The 21993-nt window shown below is 34.4% G+C and overlaps 1 protein-coding gene across 3 annotated transcripts in view; it reads right to left on the bottom strand.

Moving 5' to 3' along the window:
- Positions 1-305: 305 nt before the first annotated feature.
- LOC111053433 overlaps positions 306-21993 on the bottom strand; it is an 83946-nt gene continuing 62258 nt past the window's right edge. Inside the window, exons 1-5 of one of the 3 annotated variants that reach the window (XM_039431022.1) lie at positions 17989-18007; positions 7231-7360; positions 5781-5933; positions 2802-2954; positions 306-1347 (exon numbers count right to left, since the gene is read on the bottom strand). In XM_039431022.1, coding sequence (XP_039286956.1) covers positions 1328-1347; positions 2802-2954; positions 5781-5933; positions 7231-7360 — 456 coding nt within the window. In that variant the 5' untranslated portion in view covers positions 17989-18007 and the 3' untranslated portion in view covers positions 306-1327. Of the gene's footprint in view, positions 1348-2801; positions 2955-5780; positions 5934-7230; positions 7361-16380; positions 16433-17988; positions 18008-21993 lie in introns of those variants that run through there. The other 2 variants (XM_039431023.1, XM_039431021.1) reach the window with 2 other exon arrangements.

The following is a 21993-nucleotide window of genomic DNA, read 5'->3' as shown; positions in this document are numbered from 1 at the left end:
AAAAGACAAGCGCGACTGACGTACGCACTGACGGTCGGTCAAGCTCTGTAACCGGCCTTATGTCAGAACCATTAAGTCGCAAAAGTTGTTGGTAGCAATAAGTGTTGGTTCCAAAGTTCCTAGTACCGAGCCTCAGTGTACCCCATTATAGAAGGGATCTCTTTCAGCAACGATATTCTTCCAATTTCAGACTTCTTCTTCACTCAGACTAACTCTGTGATTATGAACCCTGATTATCATTTCTTAAAATTCACTATACATAAGAATCAATAAAACATTCAGGAGTAAAATCAGACAAACAAACATCAATCGTTTTCAAGTTTATTTATATAAGGTTTACAATAGTTAATCACATAATACCATACTGATCGAAATACGAAGAACCATTCAAATAGAAGCATAAGTAGAGGTTTAACTGGTACGGTATGGTCGGGTGCGGGTCAAGAGTGAGTCAGCTTATTTTCGGAATGAAGGCGAGGATTCTCTGTCAATGATGACGGGGTGGAACTATAATTATTCTTTTTCTAAGATATACCATAGGCGGTTGAAATGGGGAAGATGAGCTCTCATTTATATTTCTGTATTTATTTTGTAATTGATGATGAGCGGGAATTGGAGCTATTTACAGCTGAAAAAAGCCCTCCAAATTACAGCAATTCCACTCCATAAGCAACTCTCCACTTCTTCTGCCTTCAAACACCAAATTCAGCTCAATCCTTTCTAACCACCAACACGTTCAATTGAAGTGTTAGAAATCGTCTAAGTTTATAATCCTAATATTTATTTAAAAATGTACTATATATTAATCAATACAAATCACTTTACTTACAGGTACTGAACAATATAGTGATACACAATATACATTCAATAATATTACTTTGAATATTCCTGTCATGTTAATGTAGTTACCACAATTAAATACATCAATCAGGATAGTTGAAATGGAGATCTGTATTCTAGATGTTAATTAATATTATCACTAGAGAAGGAATTAATGAAATGATCATCTTACTGGAACTAAATCAATATAAAAACAAACAAACCACAACTAAGTATAAAAAGATCGATACTTTCTACCAATAAAAAATAATGGTGGAAATTATTATGATACAGTTCATTTTGTTTTGGCATTGTATTGTTAACGTTATCTGAAATCAATAAACAGTCTAGCAGTACAAAATATTCAGCCATTCACAAAGTCAATTAAAATACTTGTAATAACAGTAATACTCATTATTAATCAACTATTAACATCGTAAGAAGTATGTTGATAGAGGTGAATGAAAAGGGCTTGGGTTCAGTTCCAAGGAACCCAAACTTGTGCTCTTTACTGCCTGCGACGTTGACCTGAAACAAACATAGAACATGTTTTATGTAAAGTGTTTTTCAAAAATGGATTTGAATGTGCACAATAATGCTCAAGTTGGTTCTCACATTCATCAATGATAAGAATATACAAATTTAGGCGATTTAATTAGAATATGAGAGTAAATTGAAGAATTGGTTTAAACAAGCGAAAATTAGAGAGTGAAATTGAATCATCATTCTATTCTAAATTTTGAAATTTATGATTAATATCTTCTTTAAATGCATTTTTTCTTCTAAATGCGTGCAGTCAAATATAATTTTGCTACACTTTGGCAAAAATACACATGAATATAATATTTATAAAGTTTTCATTCGGTTATACCTGATGTAAAACCAAGAAATTCATGTCATTATGAATTTTAATACGGTACTGCATAGATGAAGTCTCACATAAGTCTTTGAGACAGACTATTTCATGCTATTTCAGTTATAAAGTGTTGGGACAATTTTAATAAACATCTATATAAAATTTTAAAACGGTTTGTTATGGAAATAAAGATGGTTCAAAATTTATATTTTTGTAAATAAAAATGGACAATTCATTATAGTCTTATGATTTGATCTGTAGATATATAGATGTGGATGTGTTATGCAAATTTCGCTGTTAATCTAAAGAGACTAGAGAATGTCGTAACTCTTTTCTATAATAGTTGAGATATTATGATAACTCCCTTATTTGACGAAATTGTTTTGGATTCAACGGCAAATTTCAACCAGAGAACCGAATCATTTCGACAATCAAGTAAGACACCAAATTTAAAATATTGAAACAAATAGGTCGCTATGCTCATTTTGTATTAAGAGAAGGTTAAGCTATTCTTCTAATCTTATCAATTTGACAAAACCATATAGGCATATTTCTAGTTTTTTGAGATTACTCACTCAAATATAATATTATAATCAGTTATATATTGTACATTTGTAGGTAAGGTATTAATGAGTATTTTCAAATGGTCACAAGACAAATAAAATCTTTTCTTTATAAAAGGATAGCTGAATTAAAATGCAATAAAGATACAAATGCAAGGATAGAATGGGCTCAAGTGATGGATCATGATTTCACTTATACAGTAAGCATTATATGACTATCGAATATACAAGAAGCGTTTGAAAATTGACAGACAATAATTGTCAAACTACTTTATATTCATATTGCATAACATAGTACCCTCTGCATAACACAAATTAATGTGTACGGTAAGCCTATTTCATCGATAGATTGCATAATACAAGAAGAGCATTGCTGAAAAGCTCCTGGGTATAGACTACAGCTGAAGCAACTTTTAGTGTTTGATACACAGACATTCATTGACATTCAAGCTTGAAGGAATTATTCTAGTGTGAAACAACGGTGCAAATCGATACGGTACTGCAATGAGATTGATTGTGATCAGAGAACTTAATTGGAATGAATATGAGCTAGGTGGTACTACCTTTGTTGTTTCGGGGGCCCTTGCTCTTGCAGTCCTTTGTGATTTCTCTGTTCTGCTCGCAGGAAGGATCGCTCTTGTCCTTAATCGTGTCCTTTCGTACCATTTTGTTCTGAGAATTGCATGCGCTCCATTGTCCTTTCTCATACCGACAGGCTGTGTGGCAGAACAAACACAGATCTCATTCAAAGCCATGCAATCAAAAGTACAGTACTGGTACAGAAAAGGTGATTGACAAAGTTTTCAAGTAAGATACTTGCATACTGTAGATTTTCTATAGAAATAACCTTAATACAAATATAATTGATATCACAATTCATTGAATTATTGATTTTGTGTGAAGAACAAATTTTCCAAAGGAGGCTAGGCAGTGTAGGGTATATTGTAGAATGACATGTTCAATAAGGGCATATATCTCACTGCATAAATATTATTAGGCTTTTAAACGTTTCTCAGTTTCAATTACATCAATGTCGTGCCGTTGTTAATTATTTATTATTGAAGTTAAATACAATACTAAAACAACCGCACCTGAAAATTATTGGTAAGTACATTGAGCTCAAAATATAATCAATGGGTCATTGATTATTATCAATGAATAAGTTTACACTCTAGAAAAACTAGTATTTGGAAACAGTGTTCTGTTGCGCAAAAACGTTTCTGTTATCTTCTATTGTGAATTGTATGTCTGAGTATAAATCAAACTTGTATTTCATTGCGGGTAGAACTTTTGTTGTATTCTAAATTATTTGTGTTCATATAGTTTTGAATTGAAGTTTCAATTCTCATACAGATATGTTCTTTGTCTGCAATGTTCAACTACTGCCGATAGGTACCGTAAGCATTTTAGTGATCTAAATAATGAGTATGTTTTTATTCTTTGATGAATGGAAATTCATGCCAAGGGCCAAGATACAAAACTAGTCTAGATGATAGGACATGAGTGTTGGCTAATGTCCAGTACAAACAAAAAAACAGAGTAATGTTTGGGATAGCTGGTGATCAATTATATTTGAATATTATTATTATTCTCATTTATACACATTTTTATATTCAGCTTCGGCTTTCCATTTATCAACAAATTGTATAAAAGCCAATCACGAGCCTATTATATTTAATTTGCATACGGTATTATTACTATAATCTTATATTCATGACATTATCTTTTGTGAGTCTTCTAGAATTTTGACTCCTAATTATAAAAGGATCCATATTGAGCATTCTAGATTTTTCCTAAGGAAGAAGTAAATTGAATAATAATCACTTTATTAACACTTATAATTCAGGGTTGAACGAATTTTACATGAAGGAACAATAAGAATAAAATTACTATATTATCGTACCTAAATATTGGCTGAATTAAAAAATAAACAGAATGATTTGTATCCATTCATAGGCTACGTGATTCTATATTAGAGAATTTAAAAATTTACTCCTTGAAGAAAATTGGCTATTTCATTCAAAGGCTAATACTAATTGATGGCTGACACAGTAAACTATAAGAAAATCTATCAGCAAGCTGATCACACTTTGTATTTTCTAATTTGGACGAGATATAGGAAATTTATTATAATTATACAATTTGCTTCAATCTTAAACTGAGCAATGGAATTTATTTATTTAAAATTGGGCTATATGAAGCTCCTTTCCCTTCCTTTCGACAAGAGTTTAGAATATTGCAGAATAGATTTTTTCAAATACCATCGATTCATTTGATCGTAAACGGCACCTAGCCATAAGTTAATAAGGAAGAGGACAATTTCCTGTTGACAAAGGATGATTCAAGCATTCTTGTTTACAGTGTTGTCCCCATTGAAAACTAGCACAAGTTGGCCTAGGTCACCCCACCCACCCGTATTGCATGAATCATGATTTTGCGCCCATCCAATCTTGGGTGATGAAAATACGACGACATACAAAGTGATTAGAGCAGAACATTAATTTGGATCGAAACCTGGCTCGCATGCACAGTAATATCTCAATGAATACATTGTTCGCTATAAAAAAGATTTATAGTAGTCTATAGTGGGAAGAGTTTTCATAAACTCTTTCCCAAAATAACTAATAGGCCTATCGGATGTTGAATTCTATCAGAAAAAAATGATACATCTGCAAGCTTTCTCGGAGCACTCACTTATATTGAAATATAATAATTTTTGTGAAACGACCTTTTTATGCTCATGGACACAGTCCGACAACTAATCTTATCCATACACGAACTTAATAGTGTTAATTTATTAATAGAAGTCATTACTTTGAGTGTAACAGATAGCAAGCAGTGGAACTACAGTTGGATACTGAGTTACCACACAATATCAATGGGGGTTTTCAAGTGTAGCATATAGACAACACAAACACAACGCTCCGACTAACTCGAACAGTTGTAACTTATAGAAAGGGTTCCAGTATAGTATTGATGGCTAATCAAAATGTCTCTACAATCAAGTCAGAATAAATCCGCTTGCATGCTTGCAAAATGCATAGTTTAGGATTCAGTCAATATTATCAAAGAAAATATGGATTGCTTTCTAATATTTTAGAAAATAATCGAAAAACGGTATCTTGAACAAGCTTGAAGTTATATAATTGGATGATCTATATCATGTTCTCAAAGAAAATACAGATTCATTTTAAATATTTTGGAAAATAATATCTTAAACAAGCTCTCTAAGTTGAACAATTTGATGATCATTTACATAATGTAGATTGGATATTATTGCAGGTTTTATTTCTGAAATTTAGAAAATACCTTCTGAAGTTGCACAGACGACAATTTGATAGTCCACAACATTTATCTTATGAATCTTATTCCTTCTTGTCGTGTGTTCGTCTTCAAGCCACATTTTATCATGCTAGTATTTTATTCTAGACAATATTTCAATGAAAGGAATGATGATTTGTGTTTTCAATGTGTTTGATCATTCGATGCATTATGCACACATGCTTAGATCATTGATGGCGTTACTGGGTGGTGGCAATTACCTTTTTTGCATTTCTTCTGAATGGTCTTGGTGCTCTCACAGTTGGCAGTGGCGGCTACATCCTTCTTTCTGTCTTTGAGCGTGAGCGTTCGTGTGCGCATGTTTGTCTTGGGGTCACACTCCGACCAGGGGCTCTTCTCGTAGCGACATGGCTCTGAAAGACAATGTCATCAACTCATTACATTGAGTGACCGATTCTATTGAATATGAGTGAAATTTTCGTTGTAAAGTCAGTGAAAATTATGGGAACATAATATTTGCTACACTTTCCAGTTTCCAACTCCTTCCATTGTACATAACTGTGAATCAAGTTATCCCAATCTGATCTAATAATAATTTATTGTTGGTTATCGTTAATAATGATCTATAATTCTATAAAACATATAATCTATTCACCAAGGAAATATATTTTTTCATGACTTAATAAAAAATTCTATGATAGAGATTATTATATTGTATAAGTTCATCAGGCCTATAATACATGTTTATTCATATCGTACAAACAATTTGGCAACGATGTTGGAAAAGGATCCGCTTTGTCTAATGACAGGCAAGGATACCAAACCAATTTTTTAGATTATTCAATCTTACTCTAATTTCAATCTTGATCTTGAGACATGAATCTTACTTTACACATGTAAGCATCTCGGAATATAAATATGCTGCAATTCTGCAATGCTCTTGTAAAACTTGTTAATCGCAAAATATATTGAATATACATTTTTCACCTAAACCCATTTTTCACCTACAATATTTGAAACAGATACAAAATATAATATTCTTGTTCAAGGCAGTGAGCCTGACAGAAAATCTTCATCCAAAACTGGTTAGAAAAATCAACCAGAGATTCATTATTAGTTGTGTTTCGTAAAAACAACAAAATTCATATTTTCAAAATCAAATTCAAATTCATTTCCACAAAGTACAAACACTTCAACCATACTTTTGATAAAATATTATATTTTAACTTTAACTATAAAATGAAAAAAAATCCCTTTTTGTGTAGTTGAGAAGTTGATATTGTGACAATTATTCATAATGAATAAAAATAATAAGAAATCTTCAAAAACCACAGATTTATTGATACTTAGAAAACCCGGTTTCGGTTGTTACACCACTGTCAATCTCTGATAAACTCCGGCTGAATTTATCAGAGATTGACAATGGTGTAACAACCGAAACCAATCATTCTAAGTATCAATAAATGTGTGGTTTTTGAAAATTTCGTAGTATTTTTATTTAAAATGAAAAAAATATTAATTGATAATAATTGTGGATAAGTTTCAACCTATCAAAATAGAATCAATTTGTTTATCCTTCGATTTAATTTGTAATTAAAGCAGGCATTGGAATTTTAGAATTAATAACATCATTACACGTATACGCTGAAACGATAAGCTATGAACTACGATTATACGATACGAATATATAGGCTTATGTGATTGGGGTACCTTTACTGTTCTTAGTTCCGCGTTCACTCCTGATGAGTATTTCCTTGTCATCTTCCTCCCATAGTTCACCGTCTGCGTGTACCACTGCCACCAGAATCAAGAGTGCGGCCAACACGCCACTCCACTTCATCTGCAAGTCAAAAAACACAATCTGTGATGAAAACTCCCACAATAATTATTACAACAGCATAAATAAAAGGCTCACTTCTTATTAGTATGTAAAGGTTTGGTTATTCCAGTTTGATAGACATTTGTTTGAAATCTTGTGAGATGATACTCTATTTTTGTCTAATTGTTATCTGTTGAAAATATTCACAACTGAAAAAATTCAACTTCCATAAAAATATTTACACATATTTCAAGTTGATAGTTCTCTTTTAAACATAAGAAGATTTTGAGCAGGGCTCCCTCAAAAGAGTGGGATGATTTTGTTTTGAGGTGACCCTGGGGGTCTTTTCTATCAAAAATTAATGAATTCAAGGATAAATTGAATACTTTTGTTGTTCAAGGATAGTTTGATCATGATAGGGATAGTTGACAAGGATTCCTTGAACTATAAGAAATAGTTCCTCGAAAGCTACTTATATAATAGCCTTTATCCTAATGTTAGTTTAGAATCGATCTTATCAAAATAGTTTCTTAAACTATACATGAGTATGTACATTGTACGATTATATAATATATTGATTAATCCAGAGCTATTAATCAATCTATAGTAAATCTCTACGCATCATTAAGAAAAAAACATTTGTTGAATTTCTTTCGTTAATCAAAAATGACTGAGGCCTACAAAATATCAAACTTGTTTCACAAACATTCCACACAAGTTCTTGCGGTCATTTGTCTTCAGTTTATCACTTGTTTCGTATCTTTATAAGAGGAGACACCGGAGATAATGTAACGGTAGAAGCAAGAAATGAGTGGAAGCCTGGAATATTATCAATGATGGTTATGTTGTTCATAATGATCGTGGAGAAGGGTACCGGGGTATCTACCATGGAATAGAACCCTCACCAACTCTGAATCCATTTCAAAAGTTATCAATCTCAAAACAGTCTCTGGAGAGAGTTTCCTTCCCTGTTCTTCGATTCATTATGTAAATTATATTCCTACCACCAGCCCTTCCACGCCCAGTGGATGTTGATTGGCGTTTATATTGTTTTTGGCACGTTAAACCCACCCTTCCCACTCTACAACCATACCGCTTCACACCAATGCTACGGAGAAACCCTACTCCTTCCAAAGTCCCCCGATTGTTTCCTGGTAAAGGTGAGCCCAGAATACCTAATCTTTTCGCATCTGAGCTGCCAGATCAACGTTATTTTTATTCTCTGGTCGGTTCATTAATATCAATCACCTTCCATTACCTACAAAATTTCAATCCGAAACCATCCACCCCCCTTTTCATTCGTCCTTTCCTTTTGAATAGCTACAGAATATTCTGTTAATTTTTCCGCGATATTTGGGCTCAATAATTTTCACTATAGTTTCTTTATAGTTGAAGTTTAGTTTTAATTGTTTTTCATATTCACTTTTTCAAATTTTAATCAGGTTGGATTTTAGAACCTTGGAGACAGAATACGCGTAAAATATATTTGGAGATAAAACTTGTAGGTTTATTGTGAGCAGCAAATTATGAATTGGTAAGGTGATAAGGCAGAATAATAATACTCAAGTTGTTGTGTATCAAGTTTTGACTTGTGTATCATCATGAAGTTATACCTCTATTTAAAATACTGTGATAGAACACGCAGTACACTAGCTATCATACAACACAGTACATTAGCGATCGTTTGAATAAACATTTACAATCCATTCGAATTGCAATTCATTCGAGGACCACTCAAGACTCGGAACACGTGTATGTACACTCCATCTCACAAGTCTATCCAGACTTTCGTAATTAATATAAATCTAGTTGGTAGACACGCGCACTTGGTTCTGGAGTCTCAAATTATTGCACTCACGTCTCTTGACACTGACAACGATAAATGTGTTGGGATTAGCATGTTATGCTTCACTTCACCCGGAAACTCGGAGCATCTACCCCCAGAATGTCTGTCACTTCCATGAAATAGAGCTATTCTGACTCTGGAGTGCGAAGTAGGAAACAACATTACAGTTTATAGGATTGTAAACTGTTAATTTATTTTCATTTGAGATACGATTTGCTGTAGAATTCATTGGTAATCCTGTCAAGAAAATACTTTTATTCAAAGCATTCATTATAAACAAATTAAAGGAAAATCCTACAGAATACATTTACTCGTAAATCATTTTAAACGAATAGAAGAAAAATCATCTCTTATTTGTGTATAAGAATGAGTAACAAGATAATCTACATGGGGAATCTAGGATAATAATATTATGTTATTCAAATAGCCTACTCTCTCAACAGCTAGGATAGGGTGATCTAAAATCGGTGATCAAGACAAACTACAGATGTTTGATGATAATCATTGATCAAGACACATGTTTCAATTCAGCTCATTATTAGAATTTGTAGCTGCAACTTTGATTAATCTTTCAAAAGTGCCAAATTCTAACTTGGTGAATAGTGTATGTAACCGAAGAGAACTATTTACCAGTAGAAAATGATAACTTCAAGTTGTTCAATTTTGAAGAAGTAACTGACTCATTCAAAGTTGAAGTACTCAAAGCCAATCACTACTACGTACCGTGAGAAGTTCATTTTCACTGGAATCAACACAAATCTCGATTTCGCATTTTTTCTGATACTATCCCCATGTAGGCTGAGAGGCATCATAAAATGAATGAATGGCAGTCAGATGCCATGACAATCGTAGCAGCGTTAGCAGATAGCAGTCTAGTCTACACCACTCGCCAAACCCTAAAGCAATATAAACGGCTTTAGGACTGAATTGGTATTTGCCATCAATGATTCAACGCGAGACTTGGAAGCGCGCTTGATGGGTCACATTCATTTTGAATGCGTTCGCCACAGTGCAGCCATTGACAGCAGGCCTATTATTCAACTACAGTGATGATAACTATAATTCCCCTCGTTTACATGTTGATGCGTGTGCACCCATGGCTGTCTAGAGGTGTTACTCTAAATTTATCTGTGAATGTATATTTATGTTGGTAGCTGCTATGTTGTGCCAATTAAAACGAAGAAGAGCAGGTGCCATTAGGCAGCATGAATAGTAGTAGTAGCGGAGTGCCGTAAATGGGAGCTCAGGCTCTGCGTGTCTGCGTGAATGGTTGTCGGTGACAATCTCTTGCAGGGGGTTGTGGGAAAACGTAGTAGAGGGGTAGGTTGCAAGAGGTCCCTTCGCGGCTCTATCCGTGCCCCTTTAGTTTCATTGCGGGTGTCGTAACTCATCATAACATACAAATTACTGCATGTCCTCCCATTACAATATACTCGGCCGAAATGTCTCCCTTCTGGGAAAGACCCTGGAAAGAGCAAGCCAGTCATGATAGCAAGGAATACTTGGTTATTTTAAAAACTCATTCAAACAGTGCCACGATTAATCTGATTTGTTTGTCCGTGATAACACAGTATCAGTATTCACAAGTGTTATTGTAATTTACTGTTGTTGTAGTGTTATCGTTATAGGGTAATTTAATTGATGGCAGCATAGACTGCCAATATCATCTAATATTAGAGGCGCGAGGTGAGTAAATTGGAAATGTGAAGTCAGCTATAATGTGTGTATATTGCTACTTACAAAAAATTGTATAGAATCAAAAATACTGCGTCCGGTGCCACCTTCGCAAAAAATAAACCCAGAAGTTGGGATATGAACTAAGTATTTTGAAACTACAAACTGATATCAATATCCTTTAAACATGTTGTTATTGATCTCTGTTCTCCAGCCAACCCCCATCCTTAAGTTTGTTCTTCGCCACCTCTATTTCTTCATAAAATAATACTAATAATCTACGATGGGTGAACGAGTAAAGTTGTTGAGATTTCTCTAGTGTCGATTCAAGTGTTGTTTTTCATGGGTTTTGTCAAGTCAAGACATCTGTCAAGTCAAGAGTTATCGATTTTGGTAATAAAGTTCAGTTGAAAACTAAAACAAATCACTGTGAAGAATGAGCTTTTCAATTGCATCACTCCAACACGAAATTAATTAATCATGATGGATATAATATAATCAGGATGGCACAGAGAATCTTCTCATGCGCACTGCTATTATGACACCAGATTATAGATTTTTCTCCTGCACATTTCTCGTCCAGCAAATTTGGACACTGGCCAAACAAAACTTCAGATTAGTTAGAAATGTCAACAAAAATTGTTGCTACTCCATAATTCATCAACAGCAGCAGCTACACAGCGAGCCGAGGCCTGAGGAACAGTTGATAGCGGATGTCAGTGGGCACCCTGTGATTAATTATTGTTTAACCAGTGAGTTCGGTTGGGGGGTGCAAGGGTCTGCAGCAGCAAAGTGTGGTGACGAATAGCCAAGACCAAAGTTGGAAATTGGGACCGGCCACCGACCCCCGGAAGCTGACCACTATCGCCAGCAGATGCGGAAGGAGAAGCCTTCCAATTTATGAGCAGAGCGAAAGAGAGAGAGAGAAGCTGATTGAGTGGGTGGGAAAGAGATAAGTAATGACTCTGCGAACAAGTAGTGTCCAGTTAGTGGCTCTGCTCTGTTTACTGCTCATGGACTCCAACACTGCGGTGAATATTTGAGCAAGAACAAAGGATTGTTAGGTTGCACAGTGTGGTGATGAGGCTCTTTTTGAGGCTCTCGAACATTTATGAGCGCCATCAACCATAAACCAAGTGAGCTAACACGACCACATAAAGAAAGACCACCTAGTGTATGAGATCAGTCAAGATTCATGCATATTCAATGACATGGGGTTTGGGGATGTACAGACATGTACGCAACTGCAACTTACAACACATCTATCTCAGATGAGTTATAAGCATTATTTACATTCTGGAAAGTACAATAATAATTAATATGTATCAAAGAGGATAAGAATGGACTGTCCTCTTTGATCGCATTTTAGTATGAGTTGCACAATTTTTTATGGTTGCATTTTCATGAGAAGTCTGTAAAAAATTAAAATAATAGAGTGGAGTTTTTAAAGACCTCAATCATACTATGAAATTATTCTATCAAAAGACAATTCCACTTTATCAGAAGATTTATAAATATTGGTTGGTATGTTTCAAGCCAGTGACATGAGTTGGAAGAACTATATGAATATCGTTTACTGATATACCGATGATTAGTCTTTTATAATGCAGTTCTGTTGAATTTGGATTCATACATTTTACATCTTTGATGCTGGGCAAACTTCGTTGTGTTTGTCTTATTCTTCATTGTATTAGGTAAGTTTTCCAAGTTTCTCCAGTAAGGCTCCAGCAAAGAAACTCTTCTTCTTACTGTACAGTCATTTCAAAAAATATTTCAATAATAATTTTAGCGGCTTTCCTATAAGCAGAGCTCAGAAATCTGAAAACTTAATTAATATTGTCTACACATAACGTTCCATAGAAACTCACATAACTCGATCAATAAATTTTCCAAGAGCAAAGATCACTAAGATTCGTTTGAACAACTGAACTCACTCTCTCTCTTCATCGCCACGTACATCCTGAATTAATTTCATCAGAACGCACATCACTCTTCAATAATTATAATTGCGGCTGAGCTCCTCAGGTAACGAGATTTTATTCGTGAGAACAAACAGCAAACAGTGCGGCGTTTCTGTGCAGCACCTCTGCTTGCGAACATCCGAAAGATGCGCATTTTATGTTTGTAGTGGCGCCGCAGACACAGGCGCACGAGCCTCCCTGTTTGTAGTGGCGCTTCTCGCGTGTTTGCTCATTTCCTGTGCGGAAACTTCAACAGTTGCGCCTCTACCTCACCCACCGACAAACTTCCACACATTTACACTTTCAGAGGCCACCTTAACTTGCATTCGCATTACAGGGAATGAATCGCGTTAATCCACTCTCATCGCTGATAAAATCTCAACAGGTAGATGCCGTGTGCATTCAGGTAGGGCTAGTATAGCTATAACTTGCACTAACAACCCCGGCCTGAATTATCTCTACAGAAGTTTAATGTTTATGTTTGCTCTGCCAGCAGACTTCTCGCCAATGCTAAGTTGAAAAGCTTGCTGTGAGGAAATGTAATTGAATTTAATTTTCAAAAATCAAGAACTTCAACAACGTATGAGCTGGTGTTGGTAAATTCGGTAAGATTTAATATCATTATAGTGAAAACTAAAAAGTATAATCGGATTATATTAGAGTACATTGAATAAGACGATTCAGATCGAGATTCCTTTATTCGTGTGTTTAACAAAACAAAATTCAACTTTCAACTTACGTTCTAGCAAAAAAATACCAGTAAATAAAATGATGAACCATATACAGACTGGACTGGAGTGTTATACAATATTATTGAGCAGAGAAATATGATGAAATAGGCGAAAATTGAGGTATCAATGTAATGTTTTCACATGAAACTATGGAGTTTGGACCTTTAATGTCCATCCTCAGAGGGCAGCGAGGATACCCTTCACTCCAGCACTCGACCATTAAAGTGAAGGATGTAAGAAGATGTTTCTCTTATGGTGTAATGCTATAATGTTACAATTGTGTTTGAAATATCACGCTAGATTTGCACACAAACAGTGACAGTAGACAATAAAAGTATAATTCCTATGAGTTCTAATGGGATAGTTCATACTCTCTAAGCTGAGCTGAATGTGAATATTCCAATTAGAACTCGTGGGAATTATCACTGTTCACTGTCGTGTACGAGTCGAGCTTTATCGTTGTCAATGGTGATGCTTAATGTAAATTCGCAAAATGTTGAATGGAAAACTGAACCGATACGAATATAGACTTTGGGAGTATGCTCGCTGCTGTGCGCTCTCTACTCTCTCCCCTCAACTCAGCAAAGTCAACCCTGAACAATACATCTTCAGATAATCTGCAATAAATAATCATGAATAATCCATAATACAGAAGCTGAAGTAAACTAGATAATTCAGGTATTTGTTTCCAAGAGAAATTCTGCAGTCGATGAGATGTTTGATCGGGGTTGTTGATGGCAACTGAAGCAGTTTTCCACCACCAGTGTCACACGTGTAAACAGTTGAATAACTTAGCGCAGAGAGTTTGCATGTGTGAAGATTTGAAGTGTGATGGCAGGCACTTTGAATGGCATTAGGAATGAGGCGTCGGGCGTCGTTGGCAGCTAACCAGCCCACCATATTGCATGCTCCTTAACCCTATTCAGATCCGTCGGTGTCTGCTTGTTCCATTAGACCCACTTACCACATTCACTCTTAAGCTTTGACAAGGCTTAGGCCATGTATCCGCTCTGCCCATTACAACATACACTAACAGCTGTACTCAATAGCTCATCTTGTACTGAGTAGTTTACTGTACATGAAAAATTGTACTCGATATACTTTAAACAGTTTTCTAGAATTAAAGCATTTTCGTTGTAGATTTTCGCTTTCGCTTGACATGTATCATGGGTGGATTCGGAACCCATCTAAAGCTCTATGGTACGTGCAAATTTACTTCAGACTTGGAGGAATATGCAGCGCAGAGAAATGGAGGGGGATCAGCCAATTACAGTGATTAATAGAGTATAGGTCCACTCATCTCTCATAATCATCCTTTCCGTTACTCACATACAAGCGTCAAGCTTATGTGGTCATCACTCTGAACAAAAACATGATTCGAATTCTATTGAATTCAACCATTTATATTGGTATTTTGTAATAATGACAATTCTCATCGTATGGAATGATAAATATTGAAAATTACATTATTTTTCTTCTTTCTTCTTTTCCTCTTTATCATCTTCAATTTTAGATTAAAAAATTATTGGAGTTTCTATCTTTCTTTAATTTAGTGAATTTTCAATATTAGATTAGGCGTATACTATAATCATTATATTATACTAATTAGAAATGTAATTTTTGTTTGTGTCAAGAGGGCTATTATGGGAAGTATTTCTTCCTGGTGCCCTCATATTGTAATGTAAATAATTAAATTAATAAATTATTAATGAATGGTACGCTATCTTCCCGGAAAAGAGTACAACAAATAACAATATACTATGGAATACATGTTTATGACATGAGAGAGATACGTGAATGTTATGAAAAAATGTGCAGGAAAAAACAGTGAATAATTCTCAAATGACAATGATGACACATTAGAAGAGCCTGAACTCTTTACTGTCTTCTCCTTGTCATCCTCTCTTTTTTCGTATTTTTTGTCAGCAGTGTGCAACATACTAATTGAATTTTCATGTCTCTCACAAAGCTTGTCGTAACACCCTCCATACAACTCAGCAGTCGAACAGCTTCCTCAGCCTCAACAATCACCTCATATTTATAAACATTTATGGAAATAGATTCACCCCGGCTCAGTGCTGAGCTGCATCATAATAGGCTACAGCACAGTCGCTTTCCTACAGGCTTATTTATAACAACTCACATCAAAGTACAACAGAAAAGAAAGTTCGGTTGACGAAAATCGTTTAACCCAAGTTCAACTGGAAAATTCATGCTGGAACGTTCTTGCCTTCAAAAGAAAGCCAATGCGGATGATTCGGTTCAGTGGAGTGCAATCCAGATTAGTCCCATGCTGGTGCTTCCAGGAAACATTAGGTTAAGCACGTTTAATTTGGCATAAATTTACCATTGTAACTAACTTCGCCCATCCCAATGAATATTCATGGAGACGTGAAGAATTTTCATTCAAATGTGTGCGAATCCATTCAATCTTTATGTACTTCTGTTACAGCTTTTGTTACCCTTCCGCATCCGAACACAATTTTGTTGCTGGAGAAAACTGGAAGTTTGAATAATTATTGATATCTTACACCAAAAGCTTGTTTTCAACTAAGGTATTTTCTTGAATAATAAACGAAATACTTCTATTACTCAACCAATATGGAATTGAAAGTGCAAATTATGCAATTTTAATCCTTTGTAATGTGTTTATCAACCACAAACATCTCCTCTAATACTGAAACTGTATTCATTTCAATAAGAATGATGTTTTGCACTCATGAATAATTTATTTGAATATTCATCAAATATTTAAATGAGTGGTATCCTTTCTTTAAAATCAAGAATTGTATTATTATATTGCATTTGTATAAAAAATCCTCCAAATACCTTTCAACCTCGAATGTTACTGAAGAAATATGAATGACGTCTACAGTGCACAAACCTGTGAACAAAAAAGCATTGATTTATCATTCAATTTATACATCATATGAATTTACCATTCAACTAAAATTCAATTAAAATTGATTTATCACAAATAAGTGTTATATCTTCAGCTTTTCTGATTGAAATTGGACTTTCATTCATCCTTTAGTTCAAAAGCTCGAGAGATTCAACTTTGAAAATTGGTTCAAGTTTATAAGCTCGGGAAATTAAAATGAAGCGCTTGAACATTGGTGGATTGGTGGTAAGACTTTTGTTACCACAGTAATGGAAGACAGTAGGCTAATAATGTGGGGTAGCAGTTGCTTTTTACGACATGAAAATTATTAATGCTCAAGAATATGAAGTATAATATTGAAGTATAGTATAACTTTCAGATAGCATTTGTTTTTGCTCGCAATTATCCGGAGAAGCCTATCCTAGGATTATTTCATGTTGATTTGTGAGAAGTGACAATGGTGGAGTATCAAGCAGTCTTATTTTTCCTGCCACAGAATCAAGGCCGGATTTTTCATGAAAATGTGTCTGGTCATATTTTTCCCTTTTCATATAGGTTAAAAGCGCTGCTCATAGAAATTCCACTGATGAACACTCGGGAGAAGAAGGGGTGTAATACTTTCTCAAAGTCAAGATAAATGGTTCTTCTTGAGGGCAAGATTAATTCATGCAAACTAATCCCTTCTACAGCATGATTGATTTCTACGCTTTCTCCGGTCAAAAGAGGAATGTCAGAAACAAGATTAATATGAGGTTCTCCTCCTCTAAACCGTCCTCCCTAATTCGCCTGCCTCAGAGAGGGGTTCAGGTTTTGCAGAAGGATTAGTGGCATCAATTTGCGGCCATTGGAGACATTCAATAATGCTTTGTTCCACAAGTGAGTTGCGAAATGTTTTTGCAATAATGAGCTGATCACAATGGAGTTATCGCTAATTCGCCCAATGAGATTGTGAATCAATCATTTCCAAATCGTTCATTGAAATTATACCTCCCTCTATTGCTGTCAAAAGCTGATTCTGGTGATTAGAGAGGGAGAAGAGTTTGTGAGTGGGAATATTGACTTCGATTTGATACTGAACGAACCTTTTCATTGATTAAATCATTTATTTTATCATATCAATCATCAAAATCACAAAGGAAACAAAATTAAATTGGTATAACATGAATAAGAGTTATATTATTCCCATGTGAAAATGTAAGGTGAAAGATGATAATAAGATATAATAATTATTCCCTAAAAGGGCTCAAACTGAACTATTGATAGAATATCAACATAGATACTTACTATCACCATTATAAATTACCTACACATTTTTCAAGACTATGTCGGAATTATCCTTGGTAAAAACCTGTTATTTATAATGAATTAAAAATTTATAGAACCATCAATTATCGAGTGAGATATCAATAGATATGCATAATTCAAAAAAAATGATGTTTTGCACTCATGAATAATTTATTTGAATATTCATCAAATATTTAAATGAGTGGTATCCTTTCTTTAAAATCAAGAATTGTATTATTATATTGCATTTGTATAAAAAATCCTCCAAATACCTTTCAACCTCGAATGTTACTGAAGAAATATGAATGACGTCTACAGTGCACAAACCTGTGAACAAAAAAGCATTGATTTATCATTCAATTTATACATCATATGAATTTACCATTCAACTAAAATTCAATTAAAATTGATTTATCACAAATAAGTGTTATATCTTCAGCTTTTCTGATTGAAATTGGACTTTCATTCATCCTTTAGTTCAAAAGCTCGAGAGATTCAACTTTGAAAATTGGTTCAAGTTTATAAGCTCGGGAAATTAAAATGAAGCGCTTGAACATTGGTGGATTGGTGGTAAGACTTTTGTTACCACAGTAATGGAAGACAGTAGGCTAATAATGTGGGGTAGCAGTTGCTTTTTACGACATGAAAATTATTAATGCTCAAGAATATGAAGTATAATATTGAAGTATAGTATAAATTTCAGATAGCATTTGTTTTTGCTCGCAATTATCCGGAGAAGCCTATCCTAGGATTATTTCATGTTGATTTGTGAGAAGTGACAATGGTGGAGTATCAAGCAGTCTTATTTTTCCTGCCACAGAATCAAGGCCGGATTTTTCATGAAAATGTGTCTGGTCATATTTTCCCCTTTTCATATAGGTTAAAAGCGCTGCTCATAGAAATTCCACTGATGAACACTCGGGAGAAGAAGGGGTGTAATACTTTCTCAAAGTCAAGATAAATGGTTCTTCTTGAGGGCAAGATTAATTCATGCAAACTAATCCCTTCTACAGCATGATTGATTTCAACGCTTTCTACGGTCAAAAGAGGAATGTCAGAAACAAGATTAATATGAGGTTCTCCTCCTCTAAACCGTCCTCCCTAATTCGCCTGCACGGCCTCAGAGAGGGGTTCAGCTTTTGCAGAAGGATTAGTGGCATCGATTTGCGGCCATTGGAGACATTCAATAATGCTTTGTTCCACAAGTGAGTTGCGAAATGTTTTTGCAATAATGAGCTGATCACAATGGAGTTATCGCTAATTCGCCCAATGAGATTGTGAATCAATCATTTCCAAATCGTTCATTGAAATTATACCTCCCTCTATTGCTGTCAAAAGCTGATTCTGGTGATTAGAGAGGGAGAAGAGTTTGTGAGTGGGAATATTGACTTCGATTTGATACTGAACGAACCTTTTCATTGATTAAATCATTTATTTTATCATATCAATCATCAAAATCACAAAGGAAACAAAATTAAATTGGTATAACATGAATAAGAGTTTTATTATTCCCATGTGAAAATGTAAGGTGAAAGATGATAATAAGATATAATAATTATTCCCTAAAAGGGCTCAAACTGAACTATTGATAGAATATCAACAAAGATACTTACTATCACCATTATAAATTACCTACACATTTTTCAAGACTATGTCGGAATTATCCTTGGTAAAAACCTGTTATTTATAATGAATTAAAAATTTATAGAACCATCAATTATCGAGTGAGATATCAATAGATATGCATAATTCAAAAAAAATATGCAGTTTTTGTTATTGAATGAATGGAACTGGATGTGAAATATGATCTTGATTGATGTAGATGCTAACAAGGTAGCTTGTTTGATAGTTGACTCTCAAGAATCGTATTTCCCTGTTATAACAGGGTTTCCACCAAACTCATCAGTTAACAACAACAAACTGTCTGAGGATGCCAGAAAAATTAGATGTGAACAGTTTTCTCAGTAATGAGATTTTCAAGATAAAATGTTCCTCACAAAGGAACGATAATCGGATCCTCTAGCATCGGAGAACTTTCAACTCAATCTTGAAGAATACCTGAAAGCTTTTTCTTTCTTCGCTGTTTCTTATCAAAACTTCAGAGGACTGTTTTGGAAGCTTCAACTCAATAATTGGAATTGACGTTGCACACTTTCAACTCTCATCGATAAATCATCGTTAATTGATGGAGAATAGGGAAAAATGAGGGAATGGTGAAATTCAAGTACATATCAAGCTAAAAATGTTGAAAAACTTCTCTTTGTTATTGAAAGACTTCAAAATCTAGAGAAAAATATTGAGGTTTGAAAGTTTAAAGTTTTTCCTCGATAACTTGACTGAGCAACGAATTCCTAGCAACTCTATTCAACGAATTCGACTGAGCAACATTCAGTGAATCAGTACAATAATTCGATTACTTCAGTAATTAGTTCAGAATTACTTCAGTTACTTAAGAATCGTTCATAAATACGGCCCATTAGGGTAATTGCTACTTAGGGTAATTGCTATTTTTAATTGCTATTTAGGGTAATTGTTATGTAATTGCTACATCGTAGCAGTAGTTATAGAAATTATAGCAAATACCTCAAAATCCGTTTAAAAACAGAGAGACGCTTCATTTGATGGAGATATTAATTTATAAACACTTGGCGAAACTGATTGATAATATCAAACTGGTGATAGGAATCATCATTGTGAAATGATATCAATGTATCCATTGATACTATTGATGACTACCCATATTATCAATTTGACATGATTAGTAATTTGATAATTGGCTCAGGTGAACTCTGAATGTAATTAGCATTATTTGGTATGTGAAATGATTAATATTCAAACGCTTGCACTGATGAACCAATTGAGTACCCTATCTAACAATGATGTCAGTTCTGACAACAGCTCTATTACACCCATCTATCAATAGTTCAGTATTGTCTGGCAATCCTGGAGTATCATTATAATGCCTCTTCTCTAAAGTGGTGTAATTGGTTAATAATATTTTTATTGAATTTTATGCTGAAGTTAAAGTTAACATTACTTTGTTATACGCAAATGTGATCAAAATAGGATGATCAACAATAAATCATACAGATTCCACTATCCGAATAGCGACATTTGTTATGATATAAGTAAATTTTTCTAATCAATTCACATAAATTTATTTAACATCTCTTGTCAGTTGGTGTATCAGGTTCCATTTACCCCTCCATCAACAGATCAATTAGGTATTGTCTTGAATATTAATCCAAAACTCAATAGATTCTCAAAGCTGAACGTTAATTTCATGGACTGAACGTTAATTTCTGGGTTTTTAAAGGCTAAATAGCTACATACACAATATCATACTATAATACCTTCATACTGAAGTACCGAATTTATCTGACAATAGCTCTATTCTATCCATCTATCCTTAGTTCAGTATTCAATTTATCGTTCACCCAATTGTAGCAATTCCAACGAGAAGGGTTGATTGAATTGAGTATCTTCTTCAAGACAAAAGATTCACTGATTACATGTTTTGCTCCCATTAATTCAACAATGCAAGCCAGTTGATTTCAATCAGTATGTACTATCATGAATACTAGTAGTTCTGTCAACAGTAGACCTCGCGCAGTTATAAACCACAGTATCCTCTGTTCATCAGACTGTATAACACTGTTCATCAGAGTAAATTCTGTCCTGTCCTATCGTGTCAGCCAGATATCGGTGTATATACTAATGGCATTTTGGGTTGTTGTATTGACAATGCTAATAATTTGGTGTGAACAGCTGTGGTACTACCATCAAAAGCTTATCGAGTTGAAAGCAGAGAAAAGTCGGGAGAAAATACTATGCTACTCCGAGTAGATTAAAGTCCTCACTGCATGCAATTAATAGTCCACACGACAGCTGAATTTTTTACTAAGTTACATCATAGAGAAACAATAGCGTAAGAAACTTAAGCTATTGTTTCTCTATTGTCACATTGAGATATTGAATTGCATGCGTCACTGCATGTAATTAATAATCCACTTGAAAGCTGATTTATGATGAATAACTCTATTGTCTGATTTTTACTCCAATATTGGCGTATGGAGGAGGCTCTTTTTCTTTTTAAATTATCCTTAAATTGAAAAATTTTCAAAATCCTTGTATATACGTCGACGCGCAATTTAAAAAGGAACATACCTGTCAAATTTCATGAAAATCTATTACCGCGGTTCGCCGTAAATGCGGAACATGAATAAAGAGAAAATAAATATAAACATAAATAAAGAGAAATGCAAAATCGTCGACTT

Source organism: Nilaparvata lugens, chromosome 6 (genome assembly GCF_014356525.2).
Source record: "Nilaparvata lugens isolate BPH chromosome 6, ASM1435652v1, whole genome shotgun sequence".
Lineage (NCBI taxonomy): Eukaryota > Metazoa > Arthropoda > Insecta > Hemiptera > Delphacidae > Nilaparvata > Nilaparvata lugens.
The sequence above is the reverse complement of the archived record's forward strand: the minus strand, read 5'-3'. Positions and strand labels throughout refer to the sequence as shown.